The sequence below is a fragment of the Giraffa tippelskirchi genome, chromosome 3, assembly GCF_054371585.1.
Source record: "Giraffa tippelskirchi isolate mGirTip1 chromosome 3, T2T-mGirTip1v1.2.pri, whole genome shotgun sequence".
NCBI classification, from domain to species: domain Eukaryota; kingdom Metazoa; phylum Chordata; class Mammalia; order Artiodactyla; family Giraffidae; genus Giraffa; species Giraffa tippelskirchi.
Window position 1 is genome coordinate 174520465 of NC_137277.1, and position 21632 is coordinate 174542096.

The following is a 21632-nucleotide window of genomic DNA, read 5'->3' on the forward strand; positions in this document are numbered from 1 at the left end:
TTTTTTCCTACCTGGCAAATAGGTTCATCTGTACCATCTTTCTAAATCCTACATATATGCATTAATGTATGATATTTGTTTCTCTATTTCTGAGTTAGTTCACTCTGCATGACAGACCCTAGGTCCATCCATGTCTCTACAAATGACCCATTGTATTCCTTTCTATGGCTGGGTAATATTCCAGTGTATATATGCGTCACAACTTTTTTATCCACTCATCTGCCGATGGACATTTAGGTTGCTTTCATGTCCTGGCTATTGCAAACAGTGCTGCAGTGAATACTGGGATGCATGTGTCTCTTTGAATTGTAGTTTTCTCAGGGTATATGCACTACCATGTGTAAAGTGATAGTTAATGGAAACCTCCTATGTAGCACAGGGGGCTCAGCTCCATGCTCTGTGATGACCTACATGGGTCTACATAGGGGGAATGGGGGTGTCCAGGGAGGTCCAAGAAGGAGGGGATATATGCATACATATCTGGGTTGAGAAGATTCCCTGGAGCAGGAAATCGTTACCCACTCTAATGTTCATGCCTAAAGAATTCCATGGACTGAGGAGCCTGGCAGGCTCCATGGGGTCACAGAGAGTTGGAAGCGATTGAGCAACTAACACAACATAGTTGATTCACCTCATTGTACACAAGAAACTAACACAACACTGTGAAGCAACTATACTCCAATTAAAGAAAAAAAATAGCTCCTACAAACATTTAAAAAGCCTTCCCAGGTTGGTGGGATATCTAAGAACAGCAAACAAACGCTTTGTCACAAACCACCCATCACTCGAAATTGTGAAATATTCTCCAGTTAAAGCACTTTCGACAAAAGAGAAATGAGTTCCATTACCAAATGAGAGTAGTGTGGAAGTAACACACTTTTATTTTGATGGATGATCTAACAAAACGATAGAAAAACGATTACAAACAATAAAATTAAACACCAAATACAGTTCTTTTTGTTTTGTACGATGGAATAGATTCTTGCATTAAGTGAAAGGTCAGACTATATAATTTCTAATTTTAAGAAACAATAAAAGGAAAGAATCTTGAGAACGAGTCTTTTATTACTAGCAAACTACTCCTAAATCACTTCAACAGCCATGACGACAATCACAGAAAATCACAGGACTCAAATAGACACAGGAAAGATTCCCCACCCTTCCATTCTCACTCCTACCATGGCTCGTTCAGCTTTTGGGGGACAATAAGGCTGGTTTCCAGACATTTCTCTCCAAGATAACAATGTGGTAGGTCTATGAACAACATAATTCCAGCCTGATCACTTGCTTACAGTCACCAGGGGGTAATTATCGTGTCTCAGATGAGATGACTGGTCACAGTTTCCTTAAATTCACTGAAGGTAAATGCAGGCTTTGAAAGAATCAACAACACTTTAGAAGCACCTGGAGTGGAACTGGGAGGTGCAGACGGAGGGTAGACGTGTTATCTCTGGGCAGGGTGCTCAGAGCTCTTCAAAGGAGCTGGAACCCATAAGAAGCTGTGCTGACGTTGGCATGGATTCCAAGGCTTTTGAGTCATTTTATTCAAAGAAACAAAGAGCTCTGACATTTGCCAAGTTGCCTGCCAGGTGCTAAATACTTCTACCACCTTTTCAATAAGTCCATTCTAAGCCACCAGGCATAGCCTCTGAGCTAAGCTTTCATGTAGATGAAACCCAAAGGCAGGCCGAGTGCCACCAACATGGATTTTTTGAAGATAACCTGGCAAATGCTTTTCAGATGAAAAGTGTCCCCAGAAGGGTCACGTTATAAGAGAAAGCATTCTATCGTCCCAGATTCCAAGCACAACCCTTGGTTCTTCATTGAAGACATTTCCCTGTCATCCAGATGGCTTTTGAGGGCTAATCAGGCTGCAGAATTGCTCATTGGGAATATTAAGAATGAATTTGGGGAGACTTCCCTGGTGGTCTAGTGGTTACAAATCCGCCTTGCAATGCAGGGCACACAGGTTCCATCCCTGGTCCAGGAACTAAGATTCCACACGCCACAGAGCAACTAAGCCCGCATACCACAACTAGGGAGTTCATGCAATTCAATAAAAGTTCCTGAGGGACTCAATCGAGATCCACCACGTCACATAAATAAAATAAATAAGACTTTTTAAAAAGTGTTCTTTTTTTGATGATCTTTCTCAAGCTTTTATCAAGCATAGTAGAAAAGTTTTTGTATACATATATATAAAATAGGTATAATATATATTTTAGAAAACTTATGCATTTTTGCCTAACTAAAAAATTTATGACATTTTGATTCCATTTGTTTGACTTAGTATGAATAAAATGCTAGATTTCCCATTTAAAAGTGGATATGCAATGAGCAACAAAGGTTTACTGTATAACATAGGGAACTCTAGTCAATATCTTGTGATAAACTATACTGGAAAATCATCTCAAAAATAATACATATGTATGAAAATGAAGTGAAAGGGAAAGTTGCTCAGTCGTGTCCAACTCTTTGTGACTCCATGGACTAGACAGTTCATGGAATTCTCCAGGCAAGAATACTGGAGTAGGTAGCCTTTCCCTTCTCCAGGGGATGTTCCCAACCCAGGGATCAGACCCAGGTCTCCCGCATTGCATATTTATTGAATCACCTTGCTTGCACACCTGATACACTGTAAGTCAACTATACTTCAGTAAAATATATATTAAAAAGAAGAGTGAATTTGGGGAAGACCCTTGTGCCTCCTCTCTGCAGCCTCACTGGGCAGATCTGATGATTTTCCACCTCAAGAGGCTGGCCTTCCTCAGCCTCTCACGTTCATCTCTTCTAGAACCTCCTTATCAAACAAGCGCCCCAATGCTTCCATCACCTCTCACACGTCTGTCCTAACCTGGATGGTCACAGGAGAACACTCAATAGCCTTTATTTATTTATTCATAGAATAAGTGGATAAACAAAGCTTCCCTTCAGAGGTAAAGCCTCTGCCTGCAATGCAGGAAACCCTGGGTTGATCCCTGGGTCAGGAAGGTCCTCTGGAGAAGGAAATGGCAACCCACTCCAGTACTCTTGCCTGGAAAATTCCGTGGGCTACAATCCACGGGGTCACAAAGAGTTGGACACGACTGAGCAACGTCACTTTCATTTTCACTTTCAGGATAGAGAAGAGGCAAGTCCAAGCTGGCCAAGAGAGAAGAAAATGGGAACTACAAGGCAGGCTCAGCTTGAGAAAGAACTCAGGCTTCCTCCCATGGCTTCACACCAGTCTCTCTCCCCTCCCCCAGGGATCTGGTCGTGGCTTTGGTTTACACTTGTGTCCCTTTTCAAAAATGTAGCAGAAATTTTTTTTTAATTTTAAAATATAATATTTTTAACAGAAGATTGTAGTAGGCTTTGGGATCACATAGAACTTCATTAAAAACTTGATTTGGGTAGTTAGCAGCTAAGAGGCCTTGAGCTGCGGCTTAATTTCTCTCTGTTCATCTATGAAATGAAGAGAAAATACCCACCTGTGGAGTCATGAAGCTTTAACGTAATACATTTGCCTTTTTAATTTAAATTTATTTATTTTTAATTGGAGGATGCAGCAGAAATTATTATCCCTGCTACTTTCTTGGGTTCCTGTCCACATGCTGCCTGCTACAAGGGATATCTAAGGAGAAAATGGTATGTTTAAATCACATGTAAGACATCAAAATCACAGGTTTCCCAAAACAACACGAGGAGTACTTGAAAGTGCTCCAACATCCCTTCTGTCCATTAGGCCCAGCCCTTTCATTTGTCCAAGCTCGCATCACTGTTTCAGAATGTGCTGACATTACCACTAGGAGGTGTCAATAAAGAGAATTTACCTGTGTTCCCCTTCAAAATAGTCTAAAATAAACCATGCTCGTTGGAGACCTGGGGAACTCTCTTTCACATACCATGAACTCCAATGGAAATATGGAGTTCTGTGGAACCGGAGAGAGGAGAATGGAGGAAAAGATGCAGGAGTTAGATGCAGCCAGTGGTGCTACCCTTGGCATCTCCTAATGGAAAAGGGCCCCTTGCTGGGTGCAGAGTCTCCCTCTCTCGCCCTGATCAGCTGGAGCCTGAACTCCATCTGCCAAAACTGTTCTCAGGGCATCCTCTATGGATGGAAACTGACTTCAGTGATGGCTGGTCCTTTGCTGGTCTGATTCCAAGACCCCTTCACTCAGGACACGTCTTAGCCCCTACCCCCTGCCCATGTGATGTCAGATGCTAAAGAGAAGAGGGGACAGGGCTCAAGTCTCTTTTGTTTTTCAAGATTTTTTTGATGTGGACCATTTTTTAAAAGTCTTTAATTTTCTACAATCCTGCTTCTGTTTGATGTTTCAGTTTTTTGGCCAAGAGGCATGTGGTATCTTAGCTCCCTCACCAAGGATTGAACCCATATCCCCTGCCTTGGAAGATGAAGTCCTAACCACTGGACCACCAGGGAAGCCCCAGGACTCACGTCTTCCAGAGCTGATGGCCCTGGTCCACAAAGGCCAGAGTGAATCAGTCTTCTCACCCTGCCTCCTCCCTATTCCTTCTCTTACTTTTCCCTCACTTCTGAAACTCTGTTGTCACCACTGGGGACACGCAAAGTCTCAGGAGGGAATTAGGTCACAACAGGGAAATAGACAACCATCTTAGCTTTTCTTTCATCTGCTTCTCTTGATTCTGCGACCAGATATGATCATTACTTCTCAAAAAATCTCTACTTGATACCAAAGTAAGGGGGTCCAACACTGCACAGTTCTTCAGTATTTACCTTGAAAATTATATGGAAATTTATATATCTGTAATTTGCGTACAAATAATTGAAACCAGAAATTTGGGGATATTTTCAGCAAATGCACTTGCTCTCACCTCTTTCATTCTTTATACACACACACACACAAATACACAACATATATGTGTGTGTGTATATATATATGGGCTTCCCTTGGACAGCAAGGAGATCAAACCAGTCAATCCTAAAGAAAATAAGTCCTAAATATTCATTGGAAGGACCGATGCTGAAGCTGAAACTCCAATACTTTGGCCACCTAATGCAAAGAACTGACTCATTGGGAAAGACCCTGATGCTGGGAAAGACTGAAGGCAGGAGCGGAAGGGAACAACAGAGGATGACATGGTTGGATGGCATCACCGACTCAACAGACATGGGTTTGAGCAAGCTCTGGGAGCTGGTGAGGGACAGGGAAGCCTGGTGTGCTGCAGTCCACGGGGCCACAAAGAATTGGACACAACTGAGAGACTGAACTGAACTGATGAGCTTCCCTGGTGGCTCAGACGGTAGAGCATCTACCTGCAGCACAGCAGACCAGGATTCAATCCCTGGGTTGGAAAGATCCCCTGGGGAAGGAAATGGCAATCCGCTTCAGTATTCTTGCCTGGAAAATTCCACGGACAGAGGAGCCTAGGGAGCTGCAGTCTGTGTGTGTGTGTGTGTGTGTGTGTGTGTGTGTGTATATATACGTGTGTGTGCTTATATGTAAATATACCCTTAAGTAAACATGCATTTTCAAAGCCCCCAGGTGTCCCCCTCACCTCTGACGGCTTCGTGGAGCACCTTCCTCTTCCTGAGCACTCCAGGTCATTTGTGCGGCTCTCCCCCGGCACACAGGTGCTGGTCTTCACCACCAGAGTCAAGCGCAAAGCCACGATAGATTTAGTAACAGAATCATTCACAAAACCTAAAAGAAAATGGGATAATAGGAAATGTAAAGCTTGACCAACATTCTTTTGACAAGACTATGGATATAGATTACACAAGAATCAATTCTGGCAAACAAATCAAAATGCAGTAAGTTAGGCCAAGGAATAAAGCATGTGGCCAGCAGTCATTTGGACCTCGGGCCTTTAAGGTAGGACATTATTCCCAAGAATCACAAGGAACGCCTAACACCAATGACCCCAGGCACTCCAACATCACCTGAGATCCTTTTCCTGCCCTCTAGGGGCCATGCTGTCTGAATTCCAGCCCTGCTTTTGAAGCTATCTTTTCCCTGGGAGTCACTATCTTGCAACTCCCAGCTCTCCATCCTCTTGACTACTTTGAGTAGTCGCAAGCACTAAATCTCCCATGCTATGAGCTTGTCCAAGCAGCTCAGTGCCCTCACAGTGGCATGCAACATGAGACACATTTTACATTGAGTTTATTACTAAATATCTACTTGATCACCAATCTGACTGCATGGTATCAATTTCAACCACTTCAGTATTCTTGCCTTGAGAACATCATGAACAGTATGAAAAGGCAAAAAGATATGACACTGAAAGATTAACTGCCCAGGTTGGTAGGTGCCCAATATACTACTGGAGAAGAGTGGAGAAATAGTACGAAGAGACGGAACCAAAGTGAAAACAACGCCCAGTTGTGGATGTGACTGGTGATGGAAGTAAAGTCCAATGCTGTAGAGAACAATATTGCATAGGAATCTGGAATGTTAGATCCATGAATCAAGGTAAACTGGAAGTGGTCAAACAGGAGATGGTAAGAGTGAACATCAACATTCCAGGAACCAGCAAACTAAAGTGGACTCAAATGGGCAAATTTAATTCAGATGACTACTATATCTACTATTGTGGGCAAGAATCCCTTAGAAGAAATGGAGTAGCCCTCATAGTCAACAAAAGAGTCTGAAATACAGTACTGGGATGCAATCTCAAAAATGACAGAATGATCTCTGTTTGTTTCCAAGGCAAACCATTCAATATCACAGTAATTCAAATCTAAACCCCAACCAGTAATGCTGAAGAAGCTGAAGTTGAAAGGTTCTATGAAGACCTACAAGACCTTCTAGAACTAACACCCAAAAAAGATGTCCTTTTCATGATAGGGGACTGGAATGCAAAAGTAGGAAGTCAAGAAACACCTGGAGTAACAGGAAAATTTGGCCTTAGAGTACAGAATGAAGCAGGGCAAAGGCTAACAGAGTTTTGTGAAGAGAATGCACTGGTCATAGCAAACACCCTCTCCAACAACACAAGAGACGACTCTATACATGGACATTACCAGATGGTCAATACCGAGATCAGATTGATTATATTTTTTGCAGCCAAAGACGGAGAAGCTCTATACAGTCAGCAAAAACAAGACTGGGAGGTGACTGTGGTGCAGGTCATGAACTACTTATTGCAAAATGTGGTTTTAACCATTTAATAAACTGGGACCAATTATAGTTGAATGCTGATTGCAAAAGCAATAATGTGTCATAATTATCACTGAATGATGATCTTTATGTCAAGTATAGTTATCTGTACATAGTAGATAGCAATAAATGCCAAATAAATAATAGCCTCCAGCTGGAATAAGGAAATAACACTGTGAGGATGATGCATCAACAAGATAATTATTTTGCAAGGACTGATGGTGAAGCTGAAGCTTCAATACACTGGCCACCCGATGTGAAGAGTTGACTCGTTGGAAGAGATGCTGATGCTGGGAAAGATTGAGAACAGGAGGAGAAGGGGGAAACAGAAGATCATCTTCTGATGATGAGTCTTCTGATGCAGAGTCTCATCTGCATCATGTACTCAATGGACATGAGTCTGAACAAATTCCAGGAGATAGTGAAAGACATGGATCCTGGCATGCTGCTGTTTATGGGGTCACAAAGAATCAGGCATGACTTAGAGACTGAACAACAACAACAAAGACAGTGTACCTTTTTCTAGTAAGAATATTCATTTATTTAGGAATAATTTTTAATTTCAAAATGAACAACTTATAATTAACACCTTCATCACCCAGAAGAAAGATTCCTGCGTTACCCAGAAAAGATGCTTAAGACAGGGTAGTAGAAATGATTCTAGACAGCCATGCCTCTCTAAATCTCCAATTTTCTCACGTAAGTAAAGATAGTAATCCCTGAAGAGGGTAACCATAGAATTTATTATCAAAACTGGGGCTCTTTTAACATCAAAAAAGGATGCTTTTTATGGTACAGTTGGACATAGGCAGACAGTGAGGTTGTCTGACAGGCTCACCCCCTGCTTCTTGTACCCTGAAAAGCATCTAGGAACAACAAATCTGCAAAAGGCAAAGCACTATGGTAGTGTAAGCGATGTTTTCAACAGGCAGAAGATGGGTTCAAAACAGCAGCAGCAGATTTAATTCCGTTCACAAACATCATGGTTATGTTGGGAAATTGACCCAAGTCACAGTAGAGACCCACCTCAACTTCAAGTTTGTAATTAGGAGCCAGAGGCTCAGTAAAGATGGACACGGCAAGTCGGGAGGAGTGCTTTTTACATACATAGAGAAACCAGTTGCTCTCTTTCTAAGATTTCCTATTGAAAACTTTATGGTAGATCGGCTTTGGAACAGAAGGAAAAGGACGGTTTAGGCAAACACACCTCCTCTATAGAGTTTCTACTTCTCGGCCGTGGCCCCGCATCCTGCAGACACCGCACACCTCCTCGTCACAGTGCCTTCACACACCCTGATCACCCCAACTCCGCAAACATTCCCACGGCACCTCTACCTGGAGTACGCCTCTTCCTGTCATCATAGCTTGGATCCCACCCTATCCCACCTTTACCACTAGCATCACCTGGCCTTCCTAGATGGCACTAATGGTAAAGAACCCCCCTGCCAATGCAGGAAAAGTAAGAGACTTGGGTTCGATCCCTGGGTTGGGAAGATCCCCTGGAGGAGGGCACAGCAACCCACTCCAGTATTCTCGCCTGGAGAATCCCATGGACAGAGGAGCCTGGAGGGCTCCAATCCATGGGGTCGCAAAGAGTTGGACACAACTGAGAGACTAACACACACACCTTGTTCACGAGCAATACCCCAGCCCTTTTCCAGCAGTAAAATGTCAGTCTGCACTGTTGCATGCCGGTCTCTGATTATTTTATGTCTTGGATGATTATCTATCAAACCGCCTTTACTGAAACTTCCTTGAGGGCAAGGGACAAGTTTTAGAGAGGTGGCAAGTAGGAATTCAGGATAGAGGTACATATAGGATTAGCACAGCATACACAAGTCCCAAAGAGGATTTTCCAGTGCACTTGGAAGAACAGCCATGATTAGAATATTACTAAAAAAAACTGCTCATCAACTTTGATAGACAGATAGAATCTGGAACAACATAGGGGAGCTACCAGAATTCTTATTCTAAAAGACATTTTTACCCATAAAATAATGGAGGTAAAAATCAGATAGTAATTACAAAGGTATTTGTCCATCTCTCTGCTTTGTTCTCTAGTTTCATATCAAATTACCTGAAAAATCTACACCATCTGTCCCCTTCATAAGCATTTAGATCACAGAATGTTCTCTAATTGTCCAGAAGATGCATCTCTTCAACGGTTATTTTAAAAATTCGTTTCAACCATTTACTAAGCAAGTAAAAATTTAAATGAATGAGCAGTTTAAATGAATGCACAATATGGTTTTCCAAATAGTTTGGTTTCATTTTCTCAGCAAACATTTCTTGCACTCACAAACCAGGCATCGTATAGGATTTTAAGGTTACAGGGAGGGGTCACTCATGGTTTGTGCTACTCCAAACTTTCGATCAAGAGCAGTGGTCCTTCACTAGTTTTGGGTTTGTTTGTTTGTTTGTTTGTTTTTTTTGGAGTATAACTGTTTTACAGTGTTGTGTTAAGTTTCTGTTGCACAATGAAGTGAATCAGCTCTATGTATATATGTGCCCCTTTCCTCTTGAGCCTCCCTCTTACTTCACCTCATCCCACCCATCTAGATCATCACAGAGCACCGAGCTAAGCGTCCTGTGCTACACAGCAGGTTTCCTCTATTTCACTATTTTACACATGGTAATGTATATATATATCAATCCTAATCTCTCAATTCATTTTTCCTTGCCTTTCCTCCCCTATGTCCACGTATCCGTTCTCTACGTCTGTGTCTCTATTTCTGACTGCAAATAGGTTCATCTGTTCCATTTTTCTAGATTCCACATATATACATTAATAAACAATATTTGTTTTTCTCTGACTTACTTCACTCTATAAAACAGGCTCATAGTCCATCCACATCTCTACAAATGACCCAATTCCACATCTCTACAAATGACCCAATTTCATTCCTCCATTGTATATATGTACTACACCTTCTTTATCCATTCATCCATCAATGGGCATTTAGGCTGCTTCTATCTCCTGGCTACCGTGAAGAGTGCTTCAATGAACACTGGAGTATATGTGTCTTTCTGAATTACGATCCTTAACTAGTTTGAAACCAGACGCTTCATAATTTTGCAGGGGATTTTTCCAAGTACCTATTTCCAGGCTCCAACACAAATGACTCAATAGCAATAGTCTGAGCTAGGCCCCCGTAGGCATGTGTTTTAAAAAGACTTCCTAAGTAATTTGGACATGTGCTTCCACTTAAGAACCACTGGTCCAACAGAAAAACTAACCTAAGTCACATAAGTAGTGTTCTTATGAAGGTAACAATCACCTTGAATTTGAGACACACATGTGAGCCTCTTGAAAGCACATTTTACACATCTATTTTTGAAAGTCTACACAACTCTGTGATATTTAGGCCATATTCCCTCACTCGCCATAGTCTCTGAACTTCCTGGAGACAACTTTGATCCAAGTTTCTCTATTAGCTTTATTTGCTTAATAAGCCTGAGTATTTTGATCTTCAAATCCCTTAGTAAACTATTGAAGAAATCAATCTTGACAGCGGAGTGTCACACATTCCTCCATCATTTCTGATCATGTCACCTAGTCCCCGAAAGGGAGTCCGCAGCATAACAAGCATGTTATTTTCAGCAGTCACTGTTCACACGAGGAAAACGGTGCCCGGCAGCTCCTTCGAGGTCTGTTATTTCAGTAAGTTGCTTGCACCTCTCTGGCCACGTCTAAGGGGAAAATGGTTGGAGCTCCTGCTACTGAAAAGTGTGCATGCATGCTCGCCCTGTGTGCTTCAATCACCTCTGAGTCTTTGCGACCCCGTGGACTGTAGGCCGCCAGGCTCCTCTGTCCATGGAATTTTCCAGGCAAGAATGCTGGAGTGGGTTGTCACTTACTTCCCCAGGGGATCGTCCCCACCCAGGGATCGAACCCACACCTCTGCATCTTCTGCACTGCAGACGGATTCTTTACTGCTGAGCCACTGGGGAAGCCCATGAAAAGTAATCCCATCCAGTTTAAGTTTCCTTAAACCGAAGCTGGGTTAGAGCGAAGTAGCCCTCAGGGGAGCCCACATGCCAGGAGCAGGAAGTGTGCCCTATGGTCTTTTCAAAAACTGGAGAACTGATGCCACATGGGGGGCTATGAAGTTGCTCAGGCAAAAGCCTGACTCACATTAAAACCAGGAATCTGAAATAAAACAGAATTCACTTTTTGAGAAAAGAAGTTCTTCGGGGCTTTATGGGTGATCACTGGAGAGCTGCTGAAAAGACATTGTGACTTCTTTGACTCAGCCCTCAAACAATGGCACTTCTAACACACTTGTAAGAAATGTCGAGCAAATGGTCACGAATTTTCTCTCTTCCTTAATCGTATGAAATCAATGTATGTAACATAATTCCTGAGACAGGCCTGGATAGAAAGGCTTGTGCTTATACTCAGAATTCCAAGATCTGTAGACCAACTGATCAATTAAAGACAAAAACTGGCAAAGTCAGAGTAAGGGTGACTCCCTGGTTCTGTAGGCAGAGCTGCTTGAGAATGAGCTTGAGTCAACACCTGTGCCTTGTATGGTCTTTTCAAAAACTGGAGAACTGATGTCACATGGGAGACTATGAAGCTGCTCAGGCAAAAGCCTGGCTTAAATTAAAAGCAAGAAAGAAGATAAATATAAAAGGGAAAGGGAAATAAAAAAGAAAAGAGGGGGTAAAAGAAGAGATGGAGGGGCAGAAGAAGGAAGACTGAAAAAGAAAACCAAAGCATGAGACAGAAACTTCATGAGACACAGGAAAAGGAGACAGTCAAGACAAGGAAAGCAGAAATGGAGAAAAGGCAATGAAGGCTTTCTGGCAAAAGTTTCAGGGGTTCTCCCACCTTTTGTTAAGGAAGAATATCTCATCATCTTCTCACGTTTGTGGCCTTAGATTCCTCCATTCCGACCACAAGGCATGTAAAATTAGAGTTCCCTGAAAATGTTCATGGTAAACATTTGTTTGAATCATAACTGTGTTCAATCCAAGTCTATGATTCTGATTATGAGGCCAAAATGCTGAGTCCCTCTAAGAGGAGAAATTGTCCATCCTGTGTGCGTAACCCAGCTGTGAGGTGGGGCGGGGTGAAGGGCTGAACAGGACAGAGGGAGAGTTGAAATCACTCAGCAGATGGTGACTGAGCTCCAGACAGGAGGGAGCATTTAGGCTGAGCCCTGAAGGCTAAGAGCCAGTGAAGAGAGCTGAGGACATCATCAGACGGATGAGGAGGTCAGTGTGCCAAGGGCCAGTGCCCAGATGAGGATACAGAGGCAGGAGGGGTCAGATCAGAGGGGGTCTCGTGGGCCTTAGTAAGATGAGCACCCACTAAACAGTGTGGAAAACACGAGATTTATGCTTTTTCTTTTTTTAATAAATATATTCATTTTTAACTGGACAATAATAGCTTTACCATATTGTGTTGGTTTCTGCCACACATCAACATGAACCAGCCATAGGTCCCTTCCCTCTTCAATCTCCCTGCCACCTCTCACCCCATCCCACCCCTCTAGATTGTCACAGAGCACCAGGTTTGAGCTCCGTATCTCATACAGTAAATTCCCACTGGCTCTATATTTCAGGAAAGATCTATTTAGGGAAAGATTGAGGGCAGAGGGAGAAGAGGACCTCAGAGGATGAGACGGTTGGATGGCATTACCAGTGCAATGCACAAGAACTTGGACAAACTTCGAGGGATGACGCGGGACAGGGAGGCCTGGCATGCTGCAGTCCATGGGGTCGCAAAGAGTCGGACACAACTGGGCGACTGAACAGCAACATCTGTTTTACGTATGGTAATGTGTATGTTTCAATGCTACTCTCTCAATTTGTCTCTCCCTCTCCTTCCCCCACTGGGTTTACAAGTCTGTTCTTTTTCAAAGATTGCATTTTGGAGGAAGAACCAACAAGACTTTTGTCTGGACTGGATGAGGGAAAAGAAGAAATCATACATAGTTTAGCAACCTCATGTGCAGTGGTGCTGGCCAGTGATGAGAATTTCCACTGTGTACAGATTAAGTTTGAGATTCCCCCGTCCATCCGCATCCTGCCAAAAGGAGCAGCCGAGGTGGTGGTTCAACATAGGACACGAGCAGTTAGAAATGTCAGGGCTGAAGATTTAAAATCGGCCCTCATCTGAATAAGGGGGATAAAGTGAACTTCTGGAGAAAAGAGAGAGACGGGGGCCCAGAACCAAGTTTTACAGACCAGTATTCACAATACAAACTTAGTGTTACGTTTATGGGCTTCCCTGGTGGCTCAGATGGTAAAGAATCTTCCTGCAACACAAGAGGCCCGGGTTCAGTCCCTGGGTCAGGAAGATCCCTTGGAGAAGGCAATGGTTGTAAATAGCTATCAGACCAGACCAGAATCATATTAGAAAGTTTTACTGAAACAAATAACTACCTGACTTTTCCACAGTGGTATCGATAAGCAAAGATTCCTGCACCATGAAAGAGATAAAGAACCACGAGGAGGATGCTGGGTCCATGACGTAGAAAACTATCTCGGGGGTGGTGGTTGTTGTTTAGTTGCTCAGTCGTCTCCAACTCTTTTGCGACCCCATGGACTGCAGCCCCCCAGGCTCCTCTGTCCATGGGATTCTCCAGGCAAGAACACTGGTATCATTTCCTTCTCCAGGGCAGCTTCCCCACCCAGGGATCGAATCTGTGTCTCCCATTTGGCAGGCAGATTCTTTACCACTGAGAGTGATTTCCCAAAGGAGTTTTAAAAACAGTAATGAAGGAAAACTCTCCTTCATTATTGTGGGGTCTGTTAACACTCCCCAATAACTAGTTACGATGACAGATAAAAACTGGATTTCCTTCTTCCCACATCCCCAACTCTTGCACAGACATACACAAACACTCTGTCCTCCCCATGGCCCCACACTGTGCTCATTAATACAGTAATAAAAGGTCCTGCCATCATTACGGTCCTTTCCAAACAGTGACTTTGCCAAACTCACTCCCCTGGTGCCGATGAAAAGTCGAGAACAACGGAAAGGAGGCCCCTGTCATTACCTCTGGGATGGAAGGGGCCCATCAGTTAGCATGCACGAGAGGGCTGGCTCCAGGCCGTTAACTGTTTATTTTACCGCTCGTCTTCTTCAATATTAACACCAAAGAGTCTCAAACGGACTTTGTAGTAAATACCTCATTGGGATTAAGAGCCAATGAGATTTGCATTTCTCACTTCAGTGGTTTGGCTATAAAGACCGTTTTCTTTCCTGTTAAAGGGAATGCACACATGCAAAATAAAAACTCTGACCATAAATACGTGAGCAGTAGGTGTTGGAAACAGATGGCTGAGTTTGCCTATTAAGACTTGGCGAGTCACTCAGCACAAAACTATAGCCTATAAAAACTGTTCACAGTCCTGGAAGTCCCATGGCTGGCACTGGATAGGCAGGAAAGGTTTAAAATATCACAGCTTTCAGCTTCAGCTGGAGACCCAGGGCTTCTACAGTAACTTGGGCCTTGGGAAGGCAAACACCTCCCATTCCCGCAATTCGATCCGCAGAAGCAGGAATGAGATGCTGTCTCTGCGCCAACTCTTTAAGAAGGCAGGCTGGAGGCTAGTGCAAAGCTTAATAAGCTGGTCAGGATCTCTGTGAATTTGTGACTCAATACCTGGGGTTGAGAGGCAAAACCTGAGAAATAAATCACCTTTTGACACAATCTGGCCAGAGACAAGAAGAGAGCTTGATGCAGGGTACAAACTTGAACCAAGACCAGGTCCAGGGTGGCATGATACTAAAATAAGACTTACAAATACACTTCCTGCTATAGGGACACAGCTCTTCTTCCATGGCACGTATGCAGAATGCAGCCAGACCATGAGCTAAGCAGGGAAAGTGAAGGAGTCACAGCAGTATTGCAAGCACCTGGCTCTGTCTCAGCCATTCAGCTTCACTCAGCAGGACATGCCCATACTTTGTCAGCAGATCTACAAGGATCTGTGTCACTGCAAACTCACTGTGTGAGCCTCGTATCCCAGGCCTCAAGCCCATTCATTAATGGGCAGGGGAACATGGGAGACCTTTCCCAAGAAACTCAAGTTCCTTTTGTCTCTAGCCTCTTTCCACTCACTTCCCTTTGGTTTTTCATATTTAAATGTTTTAATTGATTTCTGCATTTTTTTTTCCTTTGAGAGAATACTTGTTGATTTCTGATGTTCAAGAGGTGGCCATGGCAAATCCCCTATTTCCTGCTGTCTGCAAGGGAGTATGGCCTTGTGGCCTGGGTGGGGCAGTCATCTCCCTTCCATGTGCAGGGTGGGGGTGGGGGGGGCAGAAAAATCCAGGGATGGTGGGCGGGCAATGGGATTACTGCCTGCCAAACCTTCAAACATTATATATATATATGTATATATATATATATATATATATGTATACATATATGTATATATATATATACATATATATATATGTATATATGTATACATATATATATATAAATGCTACAGTCCTGCTCTGTCAATAAAGGATCCTTTGGAGATACCAAAAAAAAAAAAGCTGAAGTACCCAAGTATCAACACAGTGATGCCTCATTTGCTGGAGAACCTACCTGGCCAGTCCAACCATCCTGACTTTATTCAATTTCTTTTTATCTTTTCTAAACAAGGCTTTCTTTGGACTTCCTTGTGAAAATCCATGTTCTGTTGTTGTTCACTTCCTTGCCTGCTTGCTTTTAAGCTCTGTTGCTTACAGCACTAAATTGCTTTTTGGAAAAATCACCTGTTCAGAATATCTCATTTTCTGGGGGCTCCTGAGTCAGGTATGGCCAAAAATGCTTTCTGAATTAGAGACGAACACAACGGCCCATAATAGCAACAATCCAAATACTGTCACCACTGTCACTGATCTAAGTCATCAGGTGGACTGTGCCTAGCCAGAAGACTAGGAAAAATATATACTAAGTATATCATTTGCTCCAAAGGGAAAAAGACATTATAAAGATAATGGGAACATATTATAGAAAAAAAAATACAATTAGCTTGCTAACCCCTGAAGAGAGATCGGTTTACTCTCCACAAATCTTACCATCACATACTGAAGTGAAAGTGTTAGTTGCTCCCTTGTGTCTGACCTCATGGACTGTAGCCTGTCAGACTCCTCTGTCCATGGAATTCTCCAAGCCAGAATACTGGAGTGGGTAGCCGTTCCCTTCTCCAGGGGATCTTCCTGACCCAGTGATCGAACCCAGGTCTCCTGCATTACAGGCAGATTCTTGACCATCTGAGCCACCAGGGAAGACCACTGTCACAACAGAGCAACCCTTAACAACCATCTCCCGACTTGGCCAATATGTTAGCAGCACCATCTCCCTATTCATCCTGCAGGGAAACCTGAAAATTCAATATGGACATACAGGCTGAAAAAATGAACAAAAAGGTTTACATTAAGAGTTCTCAGGTTGACATTCTACACTTTCTCAAAAGAAGTATCTGTCCCACAGTAAAGGGTTAGTAGCTCGGAGTGCTATAATGTTATTCAATTTTTTCAAGGTAGTCACCCTACCACACTCCTTCCTCCACTAATATTAGACTGAATCATTGGTCTTGAGTAAGACCTGAGTGTTTGAATCGTGGGAGGTTGCCCATTGGTAACCATTCTCCCCACGCTCAATAATAGAATTGGGAACTGTTGCTGGAAACAACAGAGCCACGCAGCCTCTCCTCGGTGACACAGGGACACGCTGTGTGGCACCTCTGTGTGCTGCATTTACGAAAACTAAGCAAGGGCTCCCTTTGTCCTTCCTCACGTCCCAGTGGCCGACACACCGAAGCAATGGTGACAGCCAGGGCAGCCGGTTTAAATCCAGAGATGGGATCTGTGTGCTGAGGCTCCAGGGCTGCCCTCTGTCCTGGACCAGACACCTCTGGATTGTACCAGGACCCTTAGAAATGGAGCAGGACCCTATGGTCCTCCCCTCTGCCCATCATGTCCTCTCTTTGCATTCTGTCTGTAGAAAACTTTTAGCCAAAGACTAAGTTTGATCAGAGAAGCGAGACGATGCATAAGCAACGGAAGCTAGTCAAGCAAACAAACAACAATAACAATCGTTTGGTCATTAAACAAACTCAAGGACCTTTAGCTCCTCTCCAAGGGCTATAGATAATATTCAGAGCCACATCTGCAAGCTGTCTTATAGATACTGAAACCCCCACCAGGTGGAAGAAGTTAACTACATGATGATCAGAAAGGAACCATGACATGAGCTGCCACAATTCTGAGAATTGGCCTCAAAGAAATGAGAACAAACCGACCTGGGAACTGAAGATTAACTGCACTTAAACAAGCAAGTTGATGCTGGTCAAACCACCGATGACTAATTTCAAGATGACTGTCAGAGCTGTGTTGTTGTTGCGTGTACTCCCTCCCTCTGTCTATACACCCCTGAAACTCCCCTTGAAAAACCTCTTGCCCACTGATTGTCAGTGGGGGAATCGGCCTTTGGACAGGAATCTGCCCTCACCATCCTCTCCCCACCCTCCACCCCTTCACCACCCCTTCCCTGCCCTGTTTGCCAGCCTCCAAAATAAAGCAAACTTTCCTTTTCATCAAACTTGCCTCTTACTTGGCTTTAGAGCAGCAAGCAATCAGATCACATTTTCAGTAACATGAGGGAGAAATTAACTTGTAATTTAAGCACTGTAGTTGAGATCTCCATTACAATGGCTTAGATTGCACCTGACCAACACAGGCCTGCAAAGGAACCATATCAAACTCCTTCTCCTGTGCTATATCCCCCACTTCTGCCACTTGACGTAGAATGAATCTCCGTTCAGCTACTACTTAGCATTCCAAATTCACAAAATATTAACTCCATCACTTCCCCCTCTTCTTCCTCTTCCTTATTATTTACAAAGTAGGGTTGGCCATCAAATTGGTTCAGCTTGTATCAGACACAAGAGGACTGGAAGGGAACTAAGCAATAGCTTAGGAAAAATACTTAATATTATTCCGCTGCCTTTTCTGAATCCAGTTTGAACATCTGGAAGTTCTCGGTTCATGTATTGTTGAAGGCTAGCTTGGAGAATTTTCAGCATTACTTTGCTAGCTGTGAGATGAGTGCAATTGTGGGGGCCATGCTCAGTAAATCTTTAATCCAATTGTCTGATGATGGGTGGAGCTTTGTTCCCTCCCTGTTAGTTGGTTGGCCTAAGCTTCTTATTGTAAAATTCAGGCTTAAATCGAAGAAAGTAGGAAAAACACTAGGTCATTCAGGTATGACCTAAATCAAATCCCTTATGACTATACAGTGGAAGTGACAAATGGATTCAAAGGATTAGATCTGATAGACAGAGTGCCTGAAAAACTATAGACAGAGGTTTATAACACTGAACAGGACGTGGTGACCAAAACTATCACCATGAAAAAGAAATGCAAGAAGGCAAAGTGGTTGTCTGAGGAGGCCTTACAAATAGCTAAAAAATGAAGAGAAGAGAAAGGCAAAGGAGAAATGGAAAGATATATCCAATTGAATGCAGAGTTCCAGAGAGTAGCAAGGAGAGATAAGAAAGCTTTCTTAAGTGATCAATGCAAAGAAATAAAGGAAAGCAACAGAATGGGAAAGACTAGACATCTCTTCAAGAAAACTGGAGATACCAAGGAAACATATGATACAAAGGTGAGCACAGTAAAGGACAGAAATGGCAATGACCTAATAGAACCAGAAGAGATAAAGAAAAGGTGGCAAGAATACATAGAAGAACTATACAAAAAAGTCTTAATGACCCGGATAATCATGATGGTATGGTTACTCACCTAGAGTCAGATATCTTGGAATGTGAAGTCAAATGGCCTCAGGAAGAATTCCTACAAAGAAAGCTAGTGAAGGTGATGGAATTCCAGATGATCTATTTAAAAACCTAAAAGATGATGCTGTTAAAGTGCTGCACGCAACATGCCAGAAAATTTGGAAAACCCAGCAGTGGCCACAGGACTGGAAAAGGTCAGTTTTCATTCCAATCCCAAAGAAAGGCAATGCCAAAGAATGTTCAAACTACTGCACGATTGCACTCATTTCACATTTCAGAAAGGTAAAGCTCAAAATCCTTCAAACTAGGCTTCAGCAGTACATGAACTGAGAACTTTCAGATGTATAAGCTGGATTTAGAAAAGGCAGAGGAATCAGAAATCAAATTGCCAACATCTGTTATATCACAGAAAAAGCAAGGGAATTAAAAAAAAAATACATCTACTTCTGCTTCACTGAGTACAATAAAGCCTTTGACAGTGTAGATCACCACAAACTGTGGAAAATTCTTAAAGAGATAGGAATACCAGACCAATTTAACCTCTCTCCTAAGAAATCTGTATGCAGATCAAGAAGCAGCAGTTAGAATCTTACATGGAACCACAGACGGGTTCAAAATTGGGACAGGAGTATGTCAAGGCTGTATATTGTCACCCTGCTTATTTAACTTCTATGCAGAGTACATCATTTGAAACGCCAGGCTGGATGAATCACAAGCTGGAATCAAGACTGCTGGGAGAAATATCAACAACCTCAGATATGCAGGTGATGCCACTCTAATGGCAGAAAGCAAAGAGGAACTAAAGAGCCTCTTGGTGAGGGTGAAAGAGGAGAGTGAAAAAGCTGGCTTAAAATTTAACATTCAAAAAACTAAGATCATGGCATCAGGTCCCATCACTTTACGGCAAATAGCAGGGGAAAATGTGGAAACAGTGACAGATTATTTTCTTGGGCTCCAAAATCACTGCAGATGGTGACTGCAGCTGTAAAATTAAAAGATTTTTGCTCTTCAGAAGGAGCGCTATGACAAACTTAGTGTATTCAAAAGCAGAGACATCAATTTACTGACAAAGATCCATTTAATCAAAGCTATAATTTTTCCAGCAGTCATATACAAATATGAGAGTTGGTCCATAAAGAAGGCTGAGCTATAATTTTTCCAGTAGTCATATACGAATATGAGAGTTGGATCATAAAGAAAGCTGAGTGCCGAAGAATTGATGCTGTCAAATTGTGGTGCTGCAGAAGACTCCTGAGAGTCCCCTGGACAGCAAAGGGATCAAAATAGTCAATCCTAAGGAAATCAACCCTGAATATTTCCTGGAAGGTCTGATGCTGAAGCTGAAGCTCAATCCTTTGTCCACTGATGCGAAGAGCTGACTCATTGGAAAAGACCCTGATGCTGGGAAAGATTGAGAGCAGGAGGAGAAGGAGACAACAGAGGATGAAATGGTTGGATGGCATCACTGGCTTAATGAACATGAGTGTGAGCAATCTCCAGGAGATAGTAAAGGAAAGGGAAGACCGGTGTGCTGCAGTCCATGGGGTCACAAATAATCAAATACTTCTTAGTGACTGAAAAACAAGAACAACTCTGACTTTGGGGCAGTTATTTATATCTTTCATGCCTTAGATTCTTTCTTGTAAAATAGAATAATAACATTACCTGTTTCTTACTGTGGTTCTTATGATTAAAGATCTTAACACAGGCAAAGCTTTTAATATATTAAAGCCTATTAAAAGGACTCTATAAATCATCGTTATCATCATCCCCACCATTGTCTCAGTTAGCATGCATTGCTACAGCAGAATACCATAAGCAGGGTGGCTTAGACAATGAACATTTACTTTTTGCAGTTCTAGAGATTGCATGTATGAGATTAGGGTGCCAGCTTGCTCAGGTTCTTGGTGAGGACCCTCTTTCTGGTTTACAGATAGCTGCTTTTTCTCTGTGTCCTTATATGGTGAAGAGAAAATGTTGGTCCCTTTTTCTCATCAGGGCACTCTTCTTATAATGAGGGCTCCACCCTCATGACTTAATCTAACCATTATCACTTCCCAAAGGCTCTACTTCCAGATGCCATTTATTGGGGGTGAGGATTTCAACATATAAATTTGGGAGAGGAGGGACAAACATTCAGTCCCTAGTAATCAACATCACTATCATCATCACCACCATCATCATTATCATCACCTCCATCACCATCACCACAATTTCCATCACCACCATCATCACTATTATCACCTCCGTCACCACCACCACAATCACCATCACCATCACTACCATTGTTACACCATCATTATCGTCACCTCCACCACCACCACCACAATCACCATCACCATCATTACCATTGTTACCACCATCACCACTATCATCACCACCACCACCACCACCATCATCATCATCACCATCATTATCATCACCTCCATCACTACCACCAACCATCCCCATCATCACTATCATCAACAGCATTATTTGACAAACAACATCTATTTAAAGTTGGGTCCTGAATGAAACTTAGACTTTTGTAGGTTTGAGGAAAATGTTCCGGGAAAGTAGGTCCCTTGAAAAAATAGCAAATCCAAGATGCAGGCAGAAGGTCATTTAAAGAGTCCCCTAACTCAGCACCTCTCATATCAAAATTTTGAAATAAATTTTGATTTAATTATTGCTGCTTTTAAAAATTATAGTTAAAATTTTAAGGTAATGTTTAAATAAAATACATTCATAATAACGTGATTTATGTTATCTGCCATT

The 21632-nt window shown here is 42.6% G+C and overlaps 1 protein-coding gene across 1 annotated transcript in view; it reads right to left on the reverse strand.

Moving 5' to 3' along the window:
• The window catches only part of DNER (delta/notch like EGF repeat containing), a 372135-nt gene that overhangs the window by 177346 nt on the left and 173157 nt on the right, over nucleotides 1-21632 (reverse strand). Inside the window, exon 5 of the mRNA XM_081585417.1 lies at nucleotides 5521-5666. Within this exon, the coding sequence (XP_081441543.1) occupies nucleotides 5521-5666 (146 nt within the window). The remainder of the gene's footprint in view (nucleotides 1-5520; nucleotides 5667-21632) is intronic.